This window comes from Muntiacus reevesi, chromosome 14, assembly GCF_963930625.1.
Source record: "Muntiacus reevesi chromosome 14, mMunRee1.1, whole genome shotgun sequence".
Lineage (NCBI taxonomy): Eukaryota > Metazoa > Chordata > Mammalia > Artiodactyla > Cervidae > Muntiacus > Muntiacus reevesi.
Genome location: NC_089262.1, coordinates 58,196,836 through 58,221,290, shown reverse-complemented (window position 1 = coordinate 58,221,290; position 24,455 = coordinate 58,196,836). Strand labels below are relative to the sequence as shown.

The 24,455-nt window shown below is 38.0% G+C and overlaps 2 protein-coding genes across 4 annotated transcripts in view; one reads left to right on the top strand and one right to left on the bottom strand.

Annotated features, from left to right (window-relative positions):
• BDP1 (B double prime 1, subunit of RNA polymerase III transcription initiation factor IIIB) overlaps window positions 1-13,028 on the bottom strand; it is a 79,351-nt gene extending 66,323 nt beyond the window's left edge. The window contains exons 1-7 of one of the 3 annotated variants that reach the window (XM_065905761.1): window positions 12,481-13,028; window positions 10,794-11,073; window positions 9,100-9,209; window positions 8,150-8,209; window positions 6,150-6,278; window positions 4,904-5,037; window positions 3,617-3,711 (exon numbers count right to left, since the gene is read on the bottom strand). In XM_065905761.1, coding sequence (XP_065761833.1) covers window positions 3,617-3,711; window positions 4,904-5,037; window positions 6,150-6,278; window positions 8,150-8,209; window positions 9,100-9,209; window positions 10,794-11,073; window positions 12,481-12,692 — 1,020 coding nt within the window. In that variant the 5' untranslated portion in view covers window positions 12,693-13,028. The remainder of the gene's footprint in view (window positions 1-3,616; window positions 3,712-4,903; window positions 5,038-6,149; window positions 6,279-8,149; window positions 8,210-9,099; window positions 9,210-10,793; window positions 11,074-12,480) is intronic. The other 2 variants (XM_065905759.1, XM_065905760.1) reach the window with 2 other exon arrangements.
• A 4,186-nt stretch (window positions 13,029-17,214) lies between these two features.
• LOC136146610 (small EDRK-rich factor 1) lies at window positions 17,215-24,177 on the top strand. Its single transcript, XM_065905576.1, has 3 exons — window positions 17,215-17,389; window positions 18,381-18,489; window positions 20,770-24,177. Exons 1-3 carry the CDS (start codon window positions 17,383-17,385, stop codon window positions 20,840-20,842), a joined length of 189 nt encoding a protein of 62 aa, XP_065761648.1. The 5' UTR covers window positions 17,215-17,382; the 3' UTR covers window positions 20,843-24,177.
• Window positions 24,178-24,455: the final 278 nt, after the last annotated feature.

Below are 24,455 nucleotides of genomic sequence, written 5' to 3'. Positions count from 1 at the left end.
TATCTTCTGTAATTCAGAAGAGAAACCTAGAGTAAGGATCAGTCTTAAGAAACCCTAAAACCAAGACTTCGTAAGAATAAGGAGAGCTGACAATATAGAAATAAACACTCTGAAGGAAAAAAATAAAAACAAACATAATCCAAACACTGTGTAACACATTATCCACAATGCCCAGCCTGCAATTTGGAAAAAAAAAAAAAAATCCACAAAAAAACATGAGAAAAGATAGGAAAAGGAGTTGCATAGTCAAGGAAATAGTCAACAAAAACAGATTTCAGATGTTGAAATTAGCTGACCAGAAAGGTAAGCATCTATTATAAATACGTTCAAGAATTCAAAGGAAAATATGGAATGAACAGATACAGAAATCTCAGCAGAGGAATGGAAACTAAGGAAAATAACCAAGCTGAAATCCCATAAATGAAACAGTCACTGAATGGACTTAACAGCAGATTGAAGACAGCGGAAGACAAGATCAGTGAACCTGTAGACATAGTAACAGAAACTAGCCAACTGAAATAAACAAAAAAGACTGGGAAAAAAATGGACAGAGCATTAGCAATCTGCAGTACAAAGTCTTGCAAACTAACTCATATAAGTGGAGTACCAGAAATAGGGAACACAGATACAAAAGGTCAACCAGAAGTTATATTCATATTCTTGACCTAACCCCTGTTTTAGGACAAGGAATGATAGCAGAGATAAATAGGGACATTTCCTACTAATAAAAGGATCAATTCAACAGCAAGCTAAAATGTGAATGCACACAATAAAAGAACTTCAATACACATGAAGTTCAAACCACACCAAAATCTGATCAATTTAAAAGGAGAAACACAAATCTGTAACTGTGGTTAGAGGGGTCCATTCTTCTCTCAGACAATACCACACCCAACAACTGCAGAATACACGCTCAAGTGCACACTCACTGAGACAAGAGTATGATGGGCTTTAAAATAAATCTCAACAAATTTCAGAAAGACTGAAATCTTAGAGATTATGTCCTGTGACTTGCACAGTGTCAAAGAAAACAATAACAGTAAGATATTTAGACATGTCCCAATGTTGGAAATTAAACACAATTGTAAACAACTGACATGTCATGGAAGAAATCACAAGGGAAACTAGACAATATTTTTAACTGAATGACAATGAAAACAGTTTATCAATATTATAGGCTAAACTACAGCTTACATGAAACTATATAGTTTTAAATGTCTTCAATTAAAAAAAGAACAGTTTAAAATCTACGTTCTAAGTTTTCATCTAAGGAAGCTAAGGAAAAAAAATAGAGAAAATTAAACCCAAAGTAAGTATAGGCATAAACCTTGAAGACATTGCAGGTTCAGTTCCAAACCACTACAATAATGTGAATATTGCAATAAAGCGAGTCATAGATTTTTGTTTGTTTCTCAGTGCACAAAATAGTTGTTTACATTACACTGAGGTAGTCTATTACGGGTGCAATAGCATTATGTCTAGAAAAGCAATGTATATGCTTAATTTAAAAATCCTTTATTGTTAAAAAATACAAAAAAAACACAAACCATCATCAAACCTTTAATTAAAAAAAAAAATTACAGTATGTGTGAAGTGCAATAAAATGAGGTATGCCTGAAAAAGGAAGGAAATGCTAGACTTAAAAAAAAAAAAAATGAAAACACCCATACAATTTATAACATAGCTAAAAGTTGGTTCATTAAAAGACTTTGGAAGTCAAAAACCTTCAGCAAGACAAGGAAAAAAAAGAGAGAAAGACAAATCATCAATCAGTGAGATATACCACCATAAATCCTACAAGCATTAAAATGGTAAGTGAACAGTATAAAATTTTTATGCCTATAAATTAAACAACTTAGCATCTAAACTGACACAAAAAGAAACTGAAAACATAAATACCCCATCTGTATTAAAGAAATTGAATTTATAATGAAAACCCTTCCTCCAAAGGAAACTATAGGCCCAGACGATTTCACTGGTAAATTATATCAAACATTAAAAGCAGAAATAATACTAATCCTAAATAAAGTTTCTCAGATTTCAGGATGGGAACACTTTCCAACTTATTTTCCATGACCACCAAAATGCTGGTACCAAAACCACAAAGGCACTAAAAGTAAATTACAAAACAATACTGTCATGAACAAAAGATACAAAAAATCCTCAAGAAAATATATTAAAAATCAGCAACATATAAAAAGAACACAGTATGACTAACTGGGATTTATCACAGCAATACAAGGTTGGTTCAAAATTTGAAACTCAATATAATTTACTAGTCCATTTTTACTTTTCTGTACTTTGCTCAAAGACTTGCTGGGACCACACTAAATTTTTGTTTTTTCACACTAAAATTTTAAGGGAAGAGTCTAAACTATTTTTAAGAGAAACAGTCTCAGTTCAGTTCAGTTGCTCAGTCATGTCTGACTCTTTGCAACCCCATGAACAGTCAAGTGACAAATTTATCATTAGTTACTCAGATTCGAGAGCTCCCCTAAACAATCAACTTCCAGCCTTCAAAAACTTAAACATTTTGTTCTCATTATATCAGAGATCAATATTTAAAAAGGAACATAAAGAATATAAAAGATCCGTCATCTTTTTAATTTTTTTTTCATTTATCTTTATTAGTTGGAGGCTAATTACTTCATAATATTGTAGTGGTTTTTGCCTAAAATGTCCCATGGAGTCCCTTGTTTTGGGGGGTGGGGGTGGGCAAGAATACCACTCCCTTCTCCAGGGAATGAACCCAGGGCTACCCGCGCTGTAGGTAGAACGCTTTACCGCCTGAGTTACCGGAGAAGCCGAGATCCCGCATGTTTTACAGAAATACAAAGACCATTACGTTATACAATGGTTCCAGTAAATCAGTCTATGCCTGGTCTAGTTAAAAAAAAAAAAAAATTTAACTTTCCTAATGGTCCCTTTCATTTTTCATTAATGAAAAAGAAAGCCCATGGTTGCATAAAAATCTCACTATGAATTAGAAATGCATTATAGCACATAGTGTGCACTCAAACGCACTCCAACCCAGGAAACTTATGATGAGGTTTCTCAACAAAAAGAACCATAAGACAGAGAAAGATCATTCTTTTAGGCATATTAAAGCACTAACTGATAAACATCATTGCTGTTGTTAATAACATCACTTAAAAAAAAAACAAAATATAGTATCACTGGTTCTCCTCAAAGTTAAAGTGGTCTACGAAAGCAACAATTAGAGAACTACATAACGCAGCATGTTCTTTTCCTAGAAAATTCAAAGATACATTTTGTGTTCAAAATCTATCCTTAACCCCTAAATTCTGGTACAATTATTTCTCTTCATTATCTAACTCTACTTTTACCTCAGTTTCATTGGCTTTGTTGGTATGCCCTCAAATCCATTACAGAAGTGGAAAGATATAAATAAGAACATATAATACTAAGGTTAAAGAGACAGTACTCATTCTAGAATTGAAAAATATTATATTAATTACTTTTTGAATGATAAAGAAGGACAGATGTACCAAAAACACAGTAGTAAAAAAGGATGGACTGAGATTTCAACCAAAGGTTTAAAAGACAGTAATTTGTAATCTCTTTTCAATCAACAAATGTAATGGGTTTACTTTACCTTAATTTCTATTCTTGCTCTGTGAGGAAAAAGCTGTCCAATCATAGAAAAGTCAGTTCCTACCATGCTGATGGCTAAAAAAAACATATCTGTCTCTGTAAAAATAAAAGATTTAGAAAGACTGAGAATTAATCTTATAAATATTTCAGAGGAAAAAAATCTTACATAAGTATATAAAAGTGTTAAGTCGCTCAGTCGTGTCCAACTTTTTGCAATCCCATGGACTGTAGCCCACCAACCTCTGCTGTCCATGGGATTTCCCAGGCAAGAATACTGGAGTGGGTTGCAATTTCCTTCTCCAGGGGATCCTCCCGACCCAGGGATCAAACCTGGGTCTCCTGCATTGCAGGTCTGAGCCACCAGGGAAGCCCTATGTATGTAAAAATTTTGAGGCAGAAGTAAATTTGACAATACTGAAGTTTTTATTAAAGTCTATCAAATCTTTAACCACAGAAATATACCTAAGAACACATACACAGACATAGTTCAATTTTACTGCAAGGAGCCTCATGGACCTAAAAATACCTCCTTTAAACTTTTATATAAAAATATGGTTTAAAAAATTTGCATGTTCATACTAAAGTAGCTGAAATTTTTAAAAAGACATTCTGCCTATCTGGTCTCAAGTGCCTTGAAGAAAACTTTCAATCAGAACCAGTATATTGGAAAAAAAAGAAAAGAACCAGTATACTGCTGTTATGTAAGCAACTAAGATGTGCTAAGTAGTACATGAAAGGAAAGTAGCTAAAAAAGTAGTCAGGAACAGAACTATCCTCAAGAGAACAGGGCTGGGAAAGTCAGAAATTCATTCTGTATTACACTGTTGTGTCTGAATTTTGTCCCAAAACAAACTGTACTATTTTTATAATAAAAAGCAAGCAAAATAAACATACTTTTTTTTCTTACATGTGCATGTACTTTTTATCATTAAAGACTGCATTATACAATAGTGAGGTAGAATACTATCTATGAGCATTAAAAATATTGGTAATTTTTCATTAAAATGATATTTGTTGCACAAGGATTTGACAATGAAGAATATTCCAGCTGAAACAATCATAAAGCTAACCCCTAAAAAGATGTCTAAGATAAAGTCAGAGACATAGTTTCATGGCGGGAGACAGGAAAAGGTGCCAATAAAATTAGCTAGAGAGAAAAATTAGCTGGTTTGCATTTTATTTATTTTTTTTTTACTCAGGGGATACCTTTTATAACACAGAAATCAAGAAACAAATTCACTTCATTTCCAATAAATAATCTACAGAATTTAAAATGAAAATCAGTTACCTTTATTTGACCATGGTTTAGAATAGTAGCTTTTCCTAAAGCTGGAATATGTAGTTGTAGAACCACGCTCAAATATGGGGTCATTTTCCTCAACAACACAGGGACCTTTTGTCCTTAAAACTTCTACAGTTAAACTGAAAGAAACATATTTTTAAATAAATCCACACTGAACACGTAAGGAAACAGCAAATGAGATTTAATAGTTATATTCTGAAATTTACCATGGCAAAAACCACATCAAAAGTATAATACACCAAACAAAACAGTAATATACATCTGAAGCATGCATATTTTCCAAAAATCTGCCAATATTCACTTAAAATGTGATTGCTAGGGAGCAAAAATTAAAGTCAACTTGTTTTCAAAACCCTTAATAGCAATGTAAAACCTGTAAAATATCTTTGGGCCACCTAAATAACTGTTTTTTACTGACTTTTGCATGTCTCCTACATTTAATATATCTTATCATACAATACTCAATGGGGGTTATTGAGAAATATAAGCATTTTATATTTATATTTTATATTCCTGCACACAAAGCAGTTAAGTATGCTTTTAACAATTTAATGAGCAGTAAAATCATCATCACAAAATAGTGGAAAACAACATGCATAAACAATTACTATTAAGAGCATTATATTTTCATTTATCGTGTAAAACAATTTATTATTAATTAAACTGTAAGGAGACTTTCCATCCCTCTTCTTTTTTTTTTTTTTTTTACTAGTTTATCTTCTTTTTTTAAGAAATACACATTGGAAAGACAAGTAAGTTTCACACTGCCAAATTTGAGAAATTTAATGTTATAACTAAGAAATTAAGCTAGAAAGTTAATTAAAAACCATAAAATATGTTTCACTGAATTTTCAACAGCTAACACCACACACCAGAATATGGTAATAGTTAATAAATATTGACATCAAGGATGAATTAATCTTTGAAATGTATGCTTAGTTGCGGACAGCATGTGATTAGTTCAATAGCTCATTTCAACTACCAGTAAAATTAGTAAAACAATGGTAGTAGGTTAGTGGGTGGCAGGTCAGCAGCACCATCTTCTCATATAAAGGACACAATTATAAAAAATTGCTAAAAATTATAAACTAAACTAACCCACCCTTCTATTTATAACATTATGCAAACATCAGTCAACGTGACAGTAAGAAATATGGAAATTCAATCTCGCTATTTGACAAAATTCATCTGTTCTCAAAACCACAATCTCTCTCTCTCTCTCTTAACTTACCTTTCTTCATCCAAAATAATAGAACCATCTTCTGCCACTTTTACTCGAGGAACCAGCAAGGGCCCATCATCCAATTCTTCTTCTATTTCTTCATTATCTTCACCATCAGGAGTAGTCTTGCCTTCTTGCCTACCAAATGTCAAGGTAGGTTAGTTTATATAGCCATCAGAAACATCCCCTGAATACTATGAACTTCTAAAACAAACTACTGCACCTTAAACCTTCTGTTAATAGCTATTTTCCACTTTCGCTATAACCTAACTGAAAATACTGTGTTACTGAGACCATGGCTATAAGAGTTCCTCAAATTTTATCTAGTAGCATTTCATAGGAATCTTTATCCTCTTTGAAAAGAGAAATAAATGCTCATCTATTCTATCTCAATAGAGCACTGGAGTAAACCATACAGATATTATAAAATTAATAAAAAATAACCAATACAGAATTAATTTTCACATCATTTTATTACCTCTTCAGAACAATCCTTGGGGGTTAGATTTTCACACCCATTTGATGCTTGGAGAAGATAAATTACTGTTGGTCTACACTACACAACAATAAGAGAAGACCAAGAAGCCAAACACAAATAATGGTTTTCCAAATAATGGTTCCAAATTCCATATACATCCCATTCAATTAGATTATCACTTTCAGGTCTTACTGAAAGAAGCATAACCTATAAATCTGTAAAAACAAAACCTATTTCTGGACTTCCCTACAGTGGATAAGAATCTACCTGCCAATGCAAGGGACATGAGTTCAATCTCTAGTCCAGTAAGATTCCTCAAGTCACCGAGCAGCTAAGCCCATGAGCCACAACCACTAAGTCTGCACGCTGCAACTAGTGAAGCCTACAGGCCTAGCCTGTGCTCCACAAGAGAAGTTAGCGCAAAGAGAAAGCCCACACACTGCACCAAACAGTAGCCCCGTTCACTGCAACTAGAGAAAGCCCAAGGAGAAACAGACCCAGGGAAGCCAAAATAATTAATCAAAAAATAAAACAACGCAGATTCTAAGAAAATGATCAGTCATGACAGGGAATTCCCTGGAGGTCCAGTGGTTAGGACTCTGCACATTCACTGCCGTGGCCTGGGTTCAATCCCTGGTCACAGAACTAAGATCCCACAAGCTTCCTGGTATGATCCAAAAAAAAAGTAATCATTCCTTAAGAATTGTTACTTGAAATAATAACCAGAAAATCCCAATGTTTCTGCTATGTTTCCACAATTACAACTCTACAATAACTTTCAGTGTCCTGGAGGGACTTCTTTATTTTTGGGCCGTGCTATGTGGCACATGGGATCTTAGTTCCTTGATGAGGGATTGAACCCACACCCCCTGCAGTGGAAGCACAGAGTCTTACCCACTGGACCACCAGGCAAGTCCCTTTTGCAGACATTTCTCAGGAATAAACTAATAAATATGACAGTGAAAGCTTGTAAGCAAAAAGGGACTCTGTAGTGGTGTCAAAACTATACCTATTGAAGGACAGTATATACAGAATGCTAAGGGAAAAAATGGAAAGACAGAAAAAGAAAAGGCAAAAGGGGAAAATGGGAAACAAAGAAAAGAAAAGGAAACAGAAAAAAACAGGTTTGCTTGGCAAGACATAGACTAGACTAGAAAGACACATTTAAGGTGTGGTAACATTGTTGCCTTCAGGAAGAAGGATTAGGTGGCCAAAAACAAAGTTAGAAAGTTTTTCTCAGTACTTTAGTTCCTTTTGAATTTTGTACCATATGAATATCATTATCCTAAAAGAAAATCCTTTTTAATTCTAAAAACTTTAAAATCATAACACTATTTATCTAAGTAACACACAAATTACATACATAATGTGAGGCTTTCATATTGATTTAAATCAAGCAGCTTTTATTCTTCTTGTGAGTCTAAAAATTCCTATCGTGTGTAACTTAACTAAAATACGAAGCATCATTTGATTTCATTTTTTTAAAAATTTACCCATAACAGAATATATTCAAAACAGATGAGATGCTTACTCTCTTGTTCGGACTGGTGTCGATGATTTTTCAGTTTTCTTTTCCTGCTCCAGTGAAGAACTATCAAACACAAATAAAAACATACCTTTTAATAAATAAGTAATTTACAGTTTGTCAATTCTATCTGAGGCAAGAAGCAAATAATTTTAACTTGCAATTTTTTTTTGGATATACCATAACACTAACACTAATGATGGTGTGGTCCTACACTCAATTTTTCACTCAGAAACTTTTGTTATCAATATAAATAATTTGTTAGGCCTTAAGAAGGGAACATTCTTCCTTCAATTCCTCAGCAAGAGCATGAAAGAACCTACGTGGCTTGTTTCCAACTACTAGATGTCACACAACTCAAAATCTCAGTTTCTTGGCCCTTCCCTCAAGTAGGCCAAAGACCTGCTGAATGTGAAACAGGCTACACTGAAAATATGCCACTACGCCTACATTCACCTTCTACACCATCAACAACACAACAATGAGGAGATTCATTACAATCTCTCTGCCTCTCCAGACTAACTCTGATCAAAGAAGTTTTGTTCTGGTAGGATTGGTTAATCAAATGTTGCCATATTTAATTAGGAGGTAGGGTATAAAAGTTAGATCACCCTTTTAGACCACATTATAGTATGTAAGAAATATAAATGGCAATCCAGATTAGAGAAAAGCTGTTTAGTTGGTTTTTACTACAACTTGGTAATATAACAAAGGAAATTTATTTTTAATCTCAGAGGTAAAGGTCATCATTTACCATCCCAAGAAAATAGTTACCTGAAATAACACTAATTTTTGTTAAAGAATTCTTATCCAAATGGACATCACATGTGCTAAACATTTCATCAACATGTTTTTGGAAAACATGAACTCTAAAAGTGATACTTAAATCACTAAAAGTGATCACTTAAATCACTATCATACTCAAAGAAAGTAAAATAGAAATAAAGATTACTTACGTCATTGGATTGCTTTCTGGCAGATAATATATGAAGTCTCTCATAGTCATTTTGGAACGATCCGGTGGCCTCTGAGCTTCATTTACGGCATACTTGTTTTTCCATTGCTTCTAGATACACAAACATACAGAGATGCACTTTATTTGACAAATATAGAAGAACTTTAGGGGAATTCCCTGGCAGTTTAGTGGTTAAGACTCCGTGCTTCCACTGCAGGAGACACGGTTCAATTCCTGGTGGGGGCCAAAAAAATATACATAAATTTTTAAAAAGATTTTTAGATGTATATGTTTAAGTATAAGCCCATTACTACATTCATTGCAAATGTATTACTGAGTGTATTATTCCCATAATAATTATGCCTAATTTTAGAAAAATTTTATAAACTGATTAAAAAATTGTAGCATGAAAAAACCGCTCTGAGCTTATTTTCTCCTATATAAATAGTGACAGCCACTTCACACAGTTGAGATATTTAAATGAGATAAACATAAAGCACAAGGAAGGACTTCCCTGGAGGGCCAGTGGTTAGGACTCCAGATTTCACTGCCAAGAGCAAGGGTTCAAGCCTTTGAACAGGGAGGGAATTAGGGAACAGGGAACTAAGATCCTGCAAGCCTCAAGGCACAGCCGAAAAAAAGCACCAAGATAAGCGGCTTCCTCTTAGTTAAAAAAACGGAGGCACTCTACAAACCAATAATAAAAGCTGACCTTTCTCGGGCTTACTAATTGGTACGCACTAGTCTAAATGTGTTTTACCCATATTAACTCATTTAGTCTTCACAACCTTCCAATGAGATGGATACTATTACCAGTCTATTTTACAAGTGAGAAAACAGACATGGAAGATTACTTAAATTGTTCAACATCACATATTAATAGTAAGGGGAGGACTCTCAAATTTAGCCCTTAAGTATCAAACTCTAGAGGTTACATGTTTCACTACTCTGTTACATTGCCCTCTCAGAAAAAAAATGCAGACTCTATTATACGTAGATAGACATATTTCCCCCATTCATAATTTCCCATATTGTCAGTTTAGAAAATTCATTTACTAATTCATTTTGCTCAACTACACTTGTCATAATTCAAATGAATGTAACTCACATCAACTGGACATCCTTGCGAAAAATCTCACTGAAGGATCAGTTTATAAATGCACTTGTTTGTGAATCTGTATATGTATGTGTGCACATGCGAAACTTCTATCTGTGGCCTCCACCAAAAACAATGAAAGATATAATACAGAAAAATTAATATAGGGGCAAAAATAGCTTATAACTCCATTCTGCTCAATCACTCCAATCTGCTTCTCAGTCTGCTTCTCTTAACAAAGGGAGATACTCTATTAATATGACAGATCTTTTTCGGTTTTGTTTTCCACATGAAAATGCTATAGATGCTCTGGGACTTCCCTGGTGATCCAGCAGCTAAGACTCTGCTCCCAAGGAAGAGGGCCTGGGGTCCCATCCCTGGTCAGGAAACTGGATCCCACATGCTACAACTCAGAGTCCACATGCCACAACTAAAGATCCCGTAAGTTGCAACAAACATCAAACCAAGGTTCACTGCAGCCAAATAAAAAAAATTTTTTAAATGTTACAGACGCTTATTTTTCCTCCAAATGACAGTAAACTAACATAAAACCAGAAATCTAGCAGGCAAGAGTCAAAATTCTGATTTTTCTACCATACCTTCTCTTTCCTCAGTTCTTCTTTTAACATTTCCCTCAGTTTCTGGGCTTTGTATATTCGGTATCTGTCTGAACATGGCTGTTTCTCTTTTGCTGGAGCAGGGTTTGGCTGTGGAGCTTCGTGATTAACTGCAGACAAAGGGTGAGGTTCTGAAGGAGCACTGCCGCTAGGTTTAACCAGACTGGAAGTACTTGGTATCCGCTTTCTTCTCTGTGAAACACTAGAGGAAGGCTTACTAGATTCTTCAACATCCTTCCCATCATCAGTCTTTTCAACACTGCTGATATTTAAAAAGAAAAAAAAAATGGCATTATGGATCTTCTTTGAAACATTCTAGTCTTAAAAACTAGTCTGACAAAAATCCAAAACAGCAAAGCCTTTTAGATTATTAAAATCATAATCAATTATTAAAAATCAATGACTTAAACAGAGGTTGCAATAAGAAGAACATACAATCTATGGGCTCTTACAATCAGCAAAGACCCACCCAAAAAATAGGAAATACATGATAAAAACAAAGCATATTCCCAAAATGTCAAGTCTACGAAAGGTGTATTCTTGAACTTAAACAGATCAAGACTACAGAATGAGTAATTTTATAAATTATCAATAATCATGCATCACATATACTTAACATTATCTCTGTGAACTTTATTAACAGCTGAAGCCCAGGAACACCGCCAACTGCAGCTGGTCTCAACACTACAGTAACTGCTATTTGTATTCCACTGTTGGAAGAAATTCTTAAACAAATTCATGTAAAAAACATGCAAATTACTAAGCATCAGCTGAGATCAACAGAAGTCAAACCAAAAAAAGGAAAAAAAAAGAAATTGTCACTTTCCTGTCACAGTATAAAAGAAATTTATACCATCTCACTGTTATTTAATAGGGTTGATTTTCATTCGTTCCCTCACATTTACAGTATAGAAACAGAGATCATTATTAGCTTAACAAATCTTAACTTCAATTACTTTATTGCCTCACTTAAAGATAGGCAACTATTCCGCATATCCTGTTCAAGATAGTTTTTATCAGTTATCTCTAATCTCCACAATAACTCTTGAAGTGAGAGTTATCCCCATTTTGCAGACGAGTAAATTCTGCCTGAGCAAAGTCTATAAACTGTAAAATTAAGTAGAAGAATCCTGAATCCAAATGTGGTACATGATACACGCTTTTCTGTTCAGAAAACAGGTTCACCAAAGTTAAAGGGACACACCCACAAATCAAAACAAGTAACCAGACCTCCTTTCCACTGACATAAATCAGCAGAATCAAAATAACACTGCTCTTCTTTTAAAAATAAATGTTTTCAAGATTTAAAAAAAAAAACAACTTACCCCTACAATGTACTTCAAAAGGATGAAAGCAGTGGTAACCTAAATGCTCTAATGAATAGTACCACGTGTGAGTTTTCCCGAAGACTGTGAGACCGGGATTCCTCCCACCACCACTTGAAGACATGGTCCTCTCCTCGAGAATCTATACCCTGTAACAAAACCCACACCTGCCACACCGTGGTCAGAGGGAACAATTGCAGTTGGCAGCGTGTTCGTGGGCCTCAACTGTCAGGCTTAGAGCAAGCGAGGGAGTACTTTTACGGTAAACTTTCTTTGCTCAGCTTCAGCTGACGCGCCCAGAGAGGCGGGGGCAAATGAAAATGCTCCCCTCTGCGAGCACTTACCAGCTCTTGGGAGTCTTTTCTTGGGGCTCCGCTTCCCCGAAGTCCACCGGGGGCACATCTGTGGATTCCGCTGGCTTCGGAGCAGAGGTTGCGGCAGGCTCCGGCGGCCTTGGAACCTCTTGTTCACGCTGGGAACTGGGGGCAGTGGAGGCCCTGGCGCCTGCTCCGGGCCTGACATTCGGCTTCACGCTAAGGCGTGCCCTGCGGAACATGGCGGAGCCAGGGGGCCCGGGGAGGCGGCCCCAGGGCCGCTCGCAGCCCCGAGCCCCGGCCGCTGCCCGCAGAGGGCTTTAGGAACTACGCCCTTCCCACAAAGCCACACCACCAGCCCAGCGGCCAGCTACCGCAATTTCGCGCCCCCGCCACCGCTCGGGATCTCCCGCCGCCGCCTCTTCTTCATGACCCTGCTACGCTAATAGCTAAGTTTTCTCCTATACCTTGCTCCCTCCGCCCTCGGAGAGCGCCGGAACTGATCACGTCATCATCCAGCGCCGGAGAATGACGTACAGCTACGGGAGCCATGGTAACTGTCAACTAGGGAGCCTGGGTTACCTGGGAACCGGAAATACTGAAAGAGAGACTTGTGGCAGTGTGCGCTTCCCTCTCCTGGGGTCCCTAGGAGTTGTTCGAAAGAGGAGAAGGAAGTAGTAAATCCCTCAGCCCACACCTTGATGGAAATTATTAAAATTGCTGGCCTTGGGACTTCCCTGATGATCCAGTGATCCCATTGCAAAGGGCGCTGGGTTCCATCCCTCGTTGGGCAAATAAGATCCCACCCGCCAGGTAGTGTGACCAAAAAATTCTTTTTAAACTACTGGCCATTTTTAGAGGGTCCTGTAGAACACTGTCTGTTCGTCAGCACATCTTAAGGCTTAAAAATTCTAAATTGAAGGGACTGCTCTGGTGGTCCAGTGGTTAAGAATTCTTGATCCAATGCAAGGTACATGGGTCTCATCCCTGGTGCGGGAACTAAGATTCCACATGCCAAGGGGCAACGAAGCCCCTGCACCACATCTATTGAGCCCACACTCTAGAGCCCACAAGCTGAATTCCTGAAGCCCTTGGGTCCTAGATCCTGTGCTCAGCAACAAGAAAAACCACCACAATAACAACATGCACAGCAACTAGAGTAGCCCTGCCTCACCACAACTAGAGAAAAAGCCCACCAGCTGCAACAAAGACCAGCACAGCTATAAACAAATAAACAAATAAGGCAAAAAATAAAGTTCTCAAAAAAATTCTAAATTGAGTAGAATGTAGATTAGAAATTCAAGTGTGAAGAAAGTGGTAATAGTTAATTTCCAGGAAGGGAACCATGTTTCTGGGAAGTAAGTCATGGGAAGAACAACATTCACTGTATATCTTGTGAATATAATCTCCGTTCAAAAATTATTATAGTTAATGGGAATTCCCTGAAGGTCCAGTGGTTAGCACTCTGCACTTTCACTGCCAAGGGCACTGGTTTCATCTCTGGTCAGGGAACTAAGACCCCACAAACTTTGTGACACAGTCAAAAATTAAAAGAAATTTAAAAGTTACTGTATTTAAACTTTGTAAATTAATGTGAACATTCTTAATATGCTTCAAGAGGGAGCAATAGAGCAATAAGCAAGGCATACTGGGTGGCAGAGAAAAATTCAACAAGTGTACAAGATAATTTAAGAATTATTAAATGCCATGAAAGAAATTTAAAGGAAATTATGACAGAGGTTAATGGGAGGCTGGCTTACTCTATGTAGGGTGGTTAGGGAAGTGCTCTATGATGAGAGAGAAAATGTCCAGAGAACAGGCTGAGACTGTAGACTGTGGGCCTGTGTTTGAACTGGTTATACAAGTGCCCTGCCTCAGGTGAAAAACAAAGACCTGACTTCCTTCTTAGAAGGAGAAGAAAATTCTACAAGAACATCTTACTACATTAACAACAAAATGTCAAAGGAATAAAATCCTGAACTGATTAAAGAGATTGCTAGTTCATCCAGAAACAGAAAGAAAAGAGACAAGTGTTTTTAAGAGTAGGAAAACAAGGCTGAAAAATCAGAAGAGATTCATTTAAGACTGGGAAGGAAATGAAGGTTTGATGTGGGCTCCCTCCAGTACTCTGGAGAGGGAACAAGACCTCAAACACACCTAAGAAATCTCAAGGACTTGATAAATATAACCCCTGCTGAAGATATCTCAAGAATCTCGGAGCTACTGCCAGAACCATACAGCTTTGGACAGCATATTCTGGTATACATTGAAGACACCAGACCCTTCCCCAACTGTCCTGTTGCACCTAAGAGTCTGTGGTATTCACACAATTCTGCAGGTAAAGAAGTAAATAATGACTAGGATTTAATTTCTCATTTGTAAGGGTATGGGAATACAGTCAGATTCAATTTTACTATTTAAGATAAAATCATAAGATATTTTTACTTATCCAAGTTGGTATAGTCTTAACAGTATTATAATTTTAAAAGTCCCCAGTTTTCTCTGGCAGACACACATATTACTTGTATACATAGTATATATCAGGTGTATCCCTGAAACTCAAAAACTATATTTGTAGCTGCAAAGAAAACACTCAATTAGACTCTTAAGACCACACACAGAAACAATTCTACCACTCAACTTTAGTCCCAAACTCCCCTCCCTTCCTCTTTAGATGATCTCTTTATCTCTATAAAGAAAATCAATCTTTTCCCCTGCTCAAGTTACTGCAGAAGAGGACTCGAAGGGGAAACAGACACCTGCCCTGTAAGGAAACTAAGGAGGATGAGTGGTATCCAGGGATAGGGGTAAGCAGGACAGGCTCTGGGAGGTTGAAAGAATGATGACAATATAACTAACATGTGAGTACATTCCTGTGCTGGGCAATGAGCACTTCACATATACTCATTCGATGAGTGAAGGAGGTACAATTACCTCCCCAATTTTTAGGTAAGGAAGCGTTAATGCAATGAAATGACATTCCCAAGTTCACACACCTACTCATTGGGAAAGTTGGGCTTTCAATATCCAGATATTCCATGTCCAGAACCCTCAGGCAGTTTTTATGAGGTGAAATAAAAATTGTTGAAGATTGGTCATATATACTTAGAGGTCCATCATGGTATTTTCTATACCTTTGTATATATATGAAACCTTCCAAATTAAAGACTTTAAAAAAAATAGGGTGATTTTAGGGTGTCCAGACAAACTCTACACATTTCTCAGTTTGTCATAGAGGAATAGACAAAGAAAATAAGCACCAAGCATCTACACATCTGTTTCTAGCAATGGTAGATGCTCCACGGCTTTTATGTAAGTTTAAGGTTCAGTTCAGTTCAGTTGCTCAGTCATGTCTGACTTTTTGCAACCCCATGAATCGCAGCACGCCAGGCCTCCCTGTCCATCACCAACTCCTGGAGTTTACCCAAACTCATGTCCATTGAGTTGGTTATGCCATCCAACCATCTCATCCTCTGTCGTCCCCTTCTCCTCCCACCTTCAACTTTCCCAGCATCAAGGTCTTTTCAAATGAGTCAGTTCTTCGAATCAGGTAGCCAAAGTATTGGAGTGTCAGCTTCAACATCAGTCCTTCCAATGAACACCCAGGACTGATCTCCTTTAGGATGGACTGGTTGGATCTCCTTGCAGTCCAAGTGATGTTCAAAAGTGTTCTCTAACACCACAGTTAAAAGGCATCAATTCTTCAGCGCTCAGCTTTCTTTACAGTCCAAATCTCACATCCATACATGGATGTGTATGTGTATGTGTATGGCTGGAAAAACCACAGCCTTGACTAGACGAACCTTTGTTGGCAAAGTAATGCCTCTGCTTTTTAATATGCTGTCTAGGTTGGTCATAACTTTTATTCTTGGCTATTTTGAATTGGTGATAAGACTGCATTCCCTAACATTCTCTCCCCATCACACAACCCAAGCACAGATCCACAGAACTCTAAAGTACTATCCACCGTGACAAGCAGACTGGGATCAAATGGGAAATGAAGAGACTTGAGAGTCCTTTTTAAATTTGAACCTCACTTCTACCAGTCCCTACTTATTAGGTCTGCGCTTCTGGTCTCAGAGTCTCAGGTTCCTCTTTCCTAAAATGAAAATTAAGCCTACCTGGGGCTTCCCTGGTGGGTCAGATGGTAAAGAATCCGCCTGCAATGTGGGAGACCTGGATTCGATCCCTGGGTTGGGAAGATCCCCTGGAGGAGGGCATGGCAACCCGCTCCAGTGTTCTTGCCTGGAGAATCCCATGGCAGTCCCTGAGGTCGCAGAGTGGGCCACGACCGAACAGCGAAGCACCGCACAGCACAAGCCTACCTTGCAGGCTTGATGCGTGAATAAAGAAGGAAAAACGTAAAGGGCCAACATCGCCTTTCACGATTAACCTTCAACCTGTTCGGTCCCCCTTCTCTCCGTTCGGCCTCTACAATGGGATGCGGGAGACAACAACAACAAAAACTAATGTTCTTTGTCGAAAAAGTTATAGATACTGTTGTGTTTACGTCTTCACCAAAAATACGGGGGCTAGTGAAGCCCCAGTGCCCCGGATACAGGGCTGGGAAATCCGCACACGCTTATACCTCTCTCAGACTCAAGGAGCCGCTTTCAGGACGCCACCAAACTTGCACGGCCGAAGGGACCCCCGAGACCGACCTCCGGTGCCACTCCCGCAGCTGCGGCTTGGGAGCCTCCCAGAGCACCGCCCCGCCCTCGTGGCCGCGCACGCGCAGGCGCTCGCCGGCCGCGCCGGCGGCTCTAGTCGGCTCTCGGTGGGCGGGGCCGCCGGCGGAGCTCAGGCGTATCCCGGCGGGGGGCCGGCGGGGGCTCGGTCTTCCAGATCAACGCGTGGGGACGGCGGCTGAGCGTGCGAGGCGGTCGTTGCTTTTCCGAGTCATTCTCTTCCAGGCTCGGTCCGGTTGTCATCATGGCCCGTGAGTGTGCGGACCGGTGGGGAAAGCGGCGGGGAGTGTCCTGCGAGGAAGTCGAGCTCCGCGGCGCGGCGGGCGAGGAGGCAGGGGCGGGCTGGTGAAACCCCTTTGGTCTAGCAGCTCCGCGGAGCAGGTTTTTAGTCCGCGGAGGGAGAGGGGCGATTGAGTCTGGTCCGGCCTGAAAGGTCTGGCAGGTAGGTGTCTGCCTCACAGGTGCGAGTTGACACGTAAGGAACCCCTCCCCCGAGGTGAGGTGTGTGGAGGAGATCCCTGGGAGCGAGGTCCTAGGTCTGGAGGTGGTTTATGCTGGTACTTAATACTTAAAGTCCTGAGGCCTAAGGAGCACAGGGTCTCCTCCCTAGTTCTTTGTTTGGCCCTGGAAGGTACTGTCTTGGAAACATCTGTATTTGCTCGCTTAACAGTTGAATTACAGTGGGCCAACTTAGGCGAGGGCTTCTCTGGTGGCTCAGCGGTAAAGAACCCGCCTGCCAATACAGGAGATGCTGGCTCGATCCCTGGGTCTGGAAGATCCCCTGGAGAAGGAAATGGCAACCCACTCCAGTATTCTTGCCTGGGAAATCCCATGAACAGAGGAGCCTGGCGGGTCGCAAAAGAAATCGGACACGACTGAGCGACTAAAAACAACAAAATGTGTGCCAGATATGATCTGTGGTGTGGATCTTTCTCTCTTCATCTCAAAAAGCCAGACCTTATTTTAGGATATTGGCCCATATAGACTATTGGAATGCCTCTTTTAAGAGGTCTGGTATTTATAGTAAGTGAGCACCTTAACGGGTACCATAATATTGTTAAGAACTTAAAGTGTTAACCTTTAAGCTTCCTCCTTGTCGTCAGATCCCTAAACACCTTTCCATGCAGTAGGCTGCTGGCTCATCTCTTCAAAAGCAAACTTCAGATCCTTTTAAATAAGAGCCTTAGAATGGAATTATTAATTTTGGAGATGGAAAAATAACATGACTGTTTCTCTTTGTAGGTGGAAATCAACGAGAACTTGCCCGCCAGAAAAACATGAAGAAATCCCAGGAAATTAGTAAGGGGAAAAGAAAAGAGGATAGCCTGACTACCTCTCAGAGGAAGCAGCGGTAAGTGATACTGGAGGAATTCTCAAGTCACAGAAGTTTTCATTTTTGAAGAGTGGAAAGCAGTTTTTAAGTTCTTAGTAGAATGAGGCCTAACCTGCAGGAACAGGTAACAGCTGCCCATCGGTTATGTGCCAGTCATACTAAAACTATGTGGGGTAGTCATTATCCCAACTCATGGATGAAGAATTTGAAGCTCTCAAGCTATAATTTGTCTTGCAGAGAATTTCATTCAACTCCACAACAACCGTAAAAATTTCATTTAGCATCTGTGTGCAAAGAATTGTTAGGTGCTAAGGATAAACATTTTCAAAGCAGACATCCTACCTGTACTTGTCTGTATGACAGGTCACCAATTATATTGATAACTCTTTTGAGAGAGCCACAAAGTATATGTAGTTATATCTTCAGAAGCCACTGACTTGAAGAGAATGCAGATGTACAGCCTTGATATATGACTATAAATGACAAATAATATAAAGTTGCTACAGAAATACTTTAACACTACAGCTTAAGGTTTTTTTTTTAGGAAAATCATTCATTTTTCTAAAAAAAAAAAGCAAAATTTTATTCTAAAATCAAATTTTGTTGTCCATGTGAAACTTGGAGATCAGGTGAATAATTGATGGCACAGGCTTCATTATGGCTTCTCTGCGGTCCTCAAGCCCGGCTACACATTAGAACCACCTGGGAAACCTCGACGTCTACTCAAACCTATGTTTGAGCACCCAGTCCTGATTTAATTGGTCTGGGGTTGGATATTAAAAAGTGCTTTAGGGAGACTTCCGTGGTGGTCCAGTGAGTAAGACTCTGTGCTGGTCCTGGAATTAAGATCCCATATGCCACCATTCTGCATAGCCCCCCAAAAGGTGCTCTAGGTAGTACATTTTATTATACTTAAGTTAAACCTGATTTTAAAAGTTCCCTAGGTGATTCTGATATACAGCCAGAGTTTAATGAGGTTGAATCCCTTAATTACCACTTCACACTGTCTTTCTATGACATTTATTGTTAAAGTGATAAGCTTTGCTTTAAATTTGCTTAGATAGGTGTAGAGCTGAACCAATCAGTGGAGTGGTACAGGTCAGTAACCCTGAAATAATATTTTTGTTGGGAAACCCAATACAGCTTGGCTTAGTGATAGCCACTGCTTAATGACTACCCACTATTTACAAAGCTCTCTGCTAGGTGCTCTATATTAACCTCTATTCATTCCAATCCTGAAAAGTAGTATTAGCCTCAATGCATGCCATGAGAGATTGAGGCTCTGAACGTCAATAACACTACTAGTGTCATACAGCAGACACAGCAGAGTTTGGTTACAAACAGAAAATAACTTTTTATTCAGGATACTTCATTTTTTAGGGTAACTGTCTTGTTTTTCCTTCCTTCTCATTCTTTATTTTTGCTATTGGCTTTACAGAAATGTCTTAATGCATGAACAGAGCCACTCATCTTGAACTAAAACCTAATATTAAATATGCAGTGACAATATAGTAAAGAGCCTAGACTTTGAAACTGGACAAACCTTGGTTTTTATGTGATTTGAGGCAGATAAGTTAGCTCTAAGGCTTTAACTTTTAAACCTGAAACATAAAGACAATAACTCAAAGTTGTTGTGGGATTTAATTCAGAGCCAGCAAAGTGCCTGGCACATTGGAGCTGTTGAATATATAGTGATTTAATATGTTTTTAATATGGGCTCATGGACCATCCAGCCCAGGTAGTTTGGTCTTAGTTCACAGTACTTGCAGGTTCAACCAGAGACACAAAGGGTTAAGAAAATGCCCTGAATATCCTGCTGGAGTGTAATCCATTTTTCATCACTAGCTATCTGGCTTTTGGCTTGTAAGAAACTGAATTGCTTAATATAATGACATCTATGTCCTAATCCTAGGCGTCACTTAAGATATCTAGAACACTTCAGAAATGCCCCTTTCATGAAAAAATTTAGAGTGAATTAACTGTGTTGACAATCAAGAATAATCACCATTATTTCTGCATATAACTGCCTCATGTCAAATGATGTGTATATGTGTGGTATATATGAAACATTAGGACACACACACATACCTGAGTACAGATTGTATTCAAATTAAGACCTGACTTCAAAGAATTTCCGTTCTTTGCCTTCCCATTCCATCTCCAGCCATGAACATGGAAAGACGTGAAATTGTATATCTTCTTTTTAATTGTCTTCTAAGATACTGAATGGATTATTATAGAATACAAGGGAGAACATAGTTTTTCTATAACGACTTATAGCCTTTTTCCCCATTATAGGGACTCTGAGATCATGCAACAAAAGCAGAAGGCAGCCAATGAAAAGAAGTCTATGCAAACAAGAGAAAAATAATGACTATCTGGAAAACCTGGGTGCTACTGCTAACTAGGTGTTATCATAAGCTCTATGATCAAGATTTTGTAGAGTGAACAGTCAGTACATATGTTATATCCTTATAAAACTATTTTAAACTTTTCCTTCCAACATGACTTAGTGTGATGTTTCAGAACCATTCTTCAAAGAATAAAACACTAACCATGCATATGACATATTGGTGAACATTATTTTTTTTATCAGCAGTGAGCATTTATATAATTTATTAGAAAGGTAATATGATCAGGTAATAGGATTTTGTATACAAGTTTAGAATCTTTGCCATAAACTTTGTTAAAGTAGATCTTTAAAGTCTACTTTATAATAATAGTATAATAGTTTCTATGTAGCATATACTAATATATATAACATAGTATAACAGAATTTAAGATACATTTATCTAATTTTGCTTTGTAATCAACTAGTTTGCCGGAAGAATTTACAAAATAGTGCAAACCACTTGGAACAACAACAAAAAGAGGGTAAACTAAATGAAGCCTCAGTAAGAACTCTACTTAGAGCTTTAAAATTTTCTGGAATAAGTGCCTTTTTTAAAGGCTTTTTTTTTTTTAAGAGCAAAATTAGGGTCACAGCAAAATTTATTAGCTTTCTGGTATACTCCCTGGCCTTACTCATGCATAGCCTCCCCGTTACGAGCATCCCCAGCCAGAGTGGTACCTTTCTTATAACTAATGAACCTACATTGACACATCATTATCACCCAAAGTACAGAGTTTACATTAGGATTCACTCTTAGTGTTCTAAGAGTGCCTCTTTCTTTATGGATAAGTTAATATTGTTTGATTGCAGTCTAATTGTTTCCACGTGTAAGTGAAACTCTATGGTATTTGTCTTTGACTACTTGAAGCGTAATTCCTACCAAGTCCATGTACATTGCTGCAAATGGCAAAATTTCATTTTTTTTAAATCACTGAGTAGTATTTAATTGTGTGTATGTGTGAATCTGTACACACATATATACCACATCTTCTTTATCCGTTCATCTGTTGATGGGACACCAGATTGCTTCCATATCTTAGCTATTGTAAATAATGCTGCTGTGCACATTGGGGTGCATGCATGTTTTCATTTTCTCCAGATACTGTAAAGAGTGTTATTGCTGGATCATATGGTAGTTCTATTTTTAGTTTTTTAAGGATCTTCCATGGTGTTTTCCACAGTGGCTATACCAATTTACATACCCACCAACAGTGTACAAGTGTTTCCTTTTCTCCACGTCCTATGTTTTATGTTTTTGATATATTTTATATCTTTTTATTTTATGCATTACTTAACTTCTAATTGTAGTTTTAGTTGCTTTTGTCTTTTAACCTTCATACTAGCTTTTTACTGGTTGATCCACTGCCTTTATTATATATATGTGCCAAATTTAATCTGTTCTGAGACTCTTCAAAAATTTGTAATTTGATTTTAAATTTGGAAATACATTAACTTAGAGAAACTGACATTTGAAACCTCACTCTATTCTGAAGTAAACACACATATTTATTTCAAGAAGAATGAAAATATCATGAAGTGATGAATAACTTTAAAGTATTACTCAAATACTTGATTTTTCACATCATACAATTCAGGTTTTTACTAATCATCAATTACGTCTACCACTACATGAATGGACAAATCTTTAAGAGTTCACCTAACATCTTAATGATGTTCTAGTGATCTTGAACCAGATCTGGTTCTAGGTCACTTACCAATGGTACCAACTATAAACACGGTGGAATCCTAAGTGTCTTTTATATGAATAAGGCAAACATGTGTTTTAGCCTGAGTTATCTTCATATTAACACAGATTTTCAGTAAAATAAAGCTGTGTTCTATTGTGGGGGTTATCGTTCATCTTCAAAACTTTATATGATGGTGGAACTTCCCTAGTGGTCCAGTGGTTAAAGGTCTGCACTTACAATGCCAGGGGCATGGATTTGATCGCTGTCCAGGAAACTTAAGATCCCACATACCATATGGTAAAAAAAAAAAAAAAAAAAAAAAAAAACTTTATATGATGGTGCACACAAGGTCAAAAGGATTACAACAGCTCGTTACATTCCAATAAAAGATAAAATGAAGACTGATTGTACCACAAAGATTCTTTATGAGTCTGATTTCTGTAATTCTATCTCCAGAATTTCTTTAGAGTGATAAGCCTTGAGTCCAAAGAGCTTGTTATGCTTGAAGCCACATCCTTCCTTTTTTTTTTTTTTGTGGCCAAACTGTATGGCATGCAGCAGGATCCTGGTTCCCTGACCAGGAATCAAACCCACTGCCTCTGCAGTGGAAGAGTAGAGTCCCAACCACTGGACCACCAGGGAAGTCCCCCTTTATTTCCTTTTTAAAAAACTGAATAATTTTCATGTCTAAAATATCCTGTGTAGAGGAATGACTTTAGACTTTTCAAAAGTCCATTCTTGAGACTTCCTTGCTGGTACAGTGGTTAAGACTCTGAGCTTCCAAAGTGGGCAGGGGTGAGGGGGTGGGGATTATTTGACCCCTGGTCAGGGAACTAGTTAACAGTAAAAAATCTGCCTGAAATACAGGAGAGAGAATTCCATGAACAGAGAAGCCTGGTAGGCTACAGTTCACGGGGTCACAAAGAGCTGGACACGACTGAGCGACTAACACGTCACTTCAGGGAACTAAGATCCCACAGGCCTCAAAGCATGGCAATAAATAAATAAATAATTAAAAATTAATTCTCAAAAATCTAGAGAAAATTTCCATCTTCAAAAGAACACAGATGTTGATAAGGAAGATTTCTAGGTTGTAGTTAATCATTAAAATTTAAACCAAAGCAATGTTTTTTGATTAATTTTTATGGCACTTCCTTGATGAATTCATTGTTCAAAGTACTTGATCTTTTTAATCTTTTTAAAATTTTGAGATAATTATAAATTCATATAAAATTGTAAAGAATAAGAGAAATCCTGTGTATTTTGTTTTGACCATGCCTTGTGGCCTGCAGAATGATTTATATGTATACCTATACATATATATGTATACATACATATTTACATATATACATATATAACTATGTAACTATGTATATAATTATTTTTGGTTCTGCGGGGTTTTGTGGCTGTCGGCTGTTCTCTGGTTGCGGTGAGCAGGGGTTACGCTCCAGTTGTGTGCAAGCTTCTCATTGCAGGGGCTTCTCTTGTTGCAGAGCATAGACTCTAGGGCTTCAGGTAGTTGTGGCGCACAGGCTCAGTTGCTCTGCAGCATGTGGAATCTTCCTGGGCCAGGCCTCAAACAAGTACTGGAGATACCAAGGGAACGTTTCATGCAAAGATGGGCACCATAAAGGACAGAAATGGTATGGATGTAACAGAAGCAGAAGATATTAAGAAGAGGTGGCAAGAATACACAGAACTGTACAAAAAAGATCTTCATGACACAGATAACCATGATGGTGTGATCACTCACCTAGAGCCAGACATCCTGGAATGTGAAGTCAAGTGGGCCTTAGGAGGCATCACTACAAACAAAGCTAGTGAAGGTGATGGAATTCCAGTTGAGCTATTTCAAATCCTGAAAGATGATGCTGTTAAAGTGCTGCACTCAATATGCCAGCAAA

What these genes read in the sequence shown, in the direction of transcription:
- LOC136146610 (XM_065905576.1), top strand. An exon ending in ACCTCTCAGAGGAAGCAGCG is followed by an intron (nt 18,490 to 20,769) that starts GTAAGTGATACT and finishes TCCCCATTATAG; the next exon opens with GGACTCTGAGATCATGCAAC.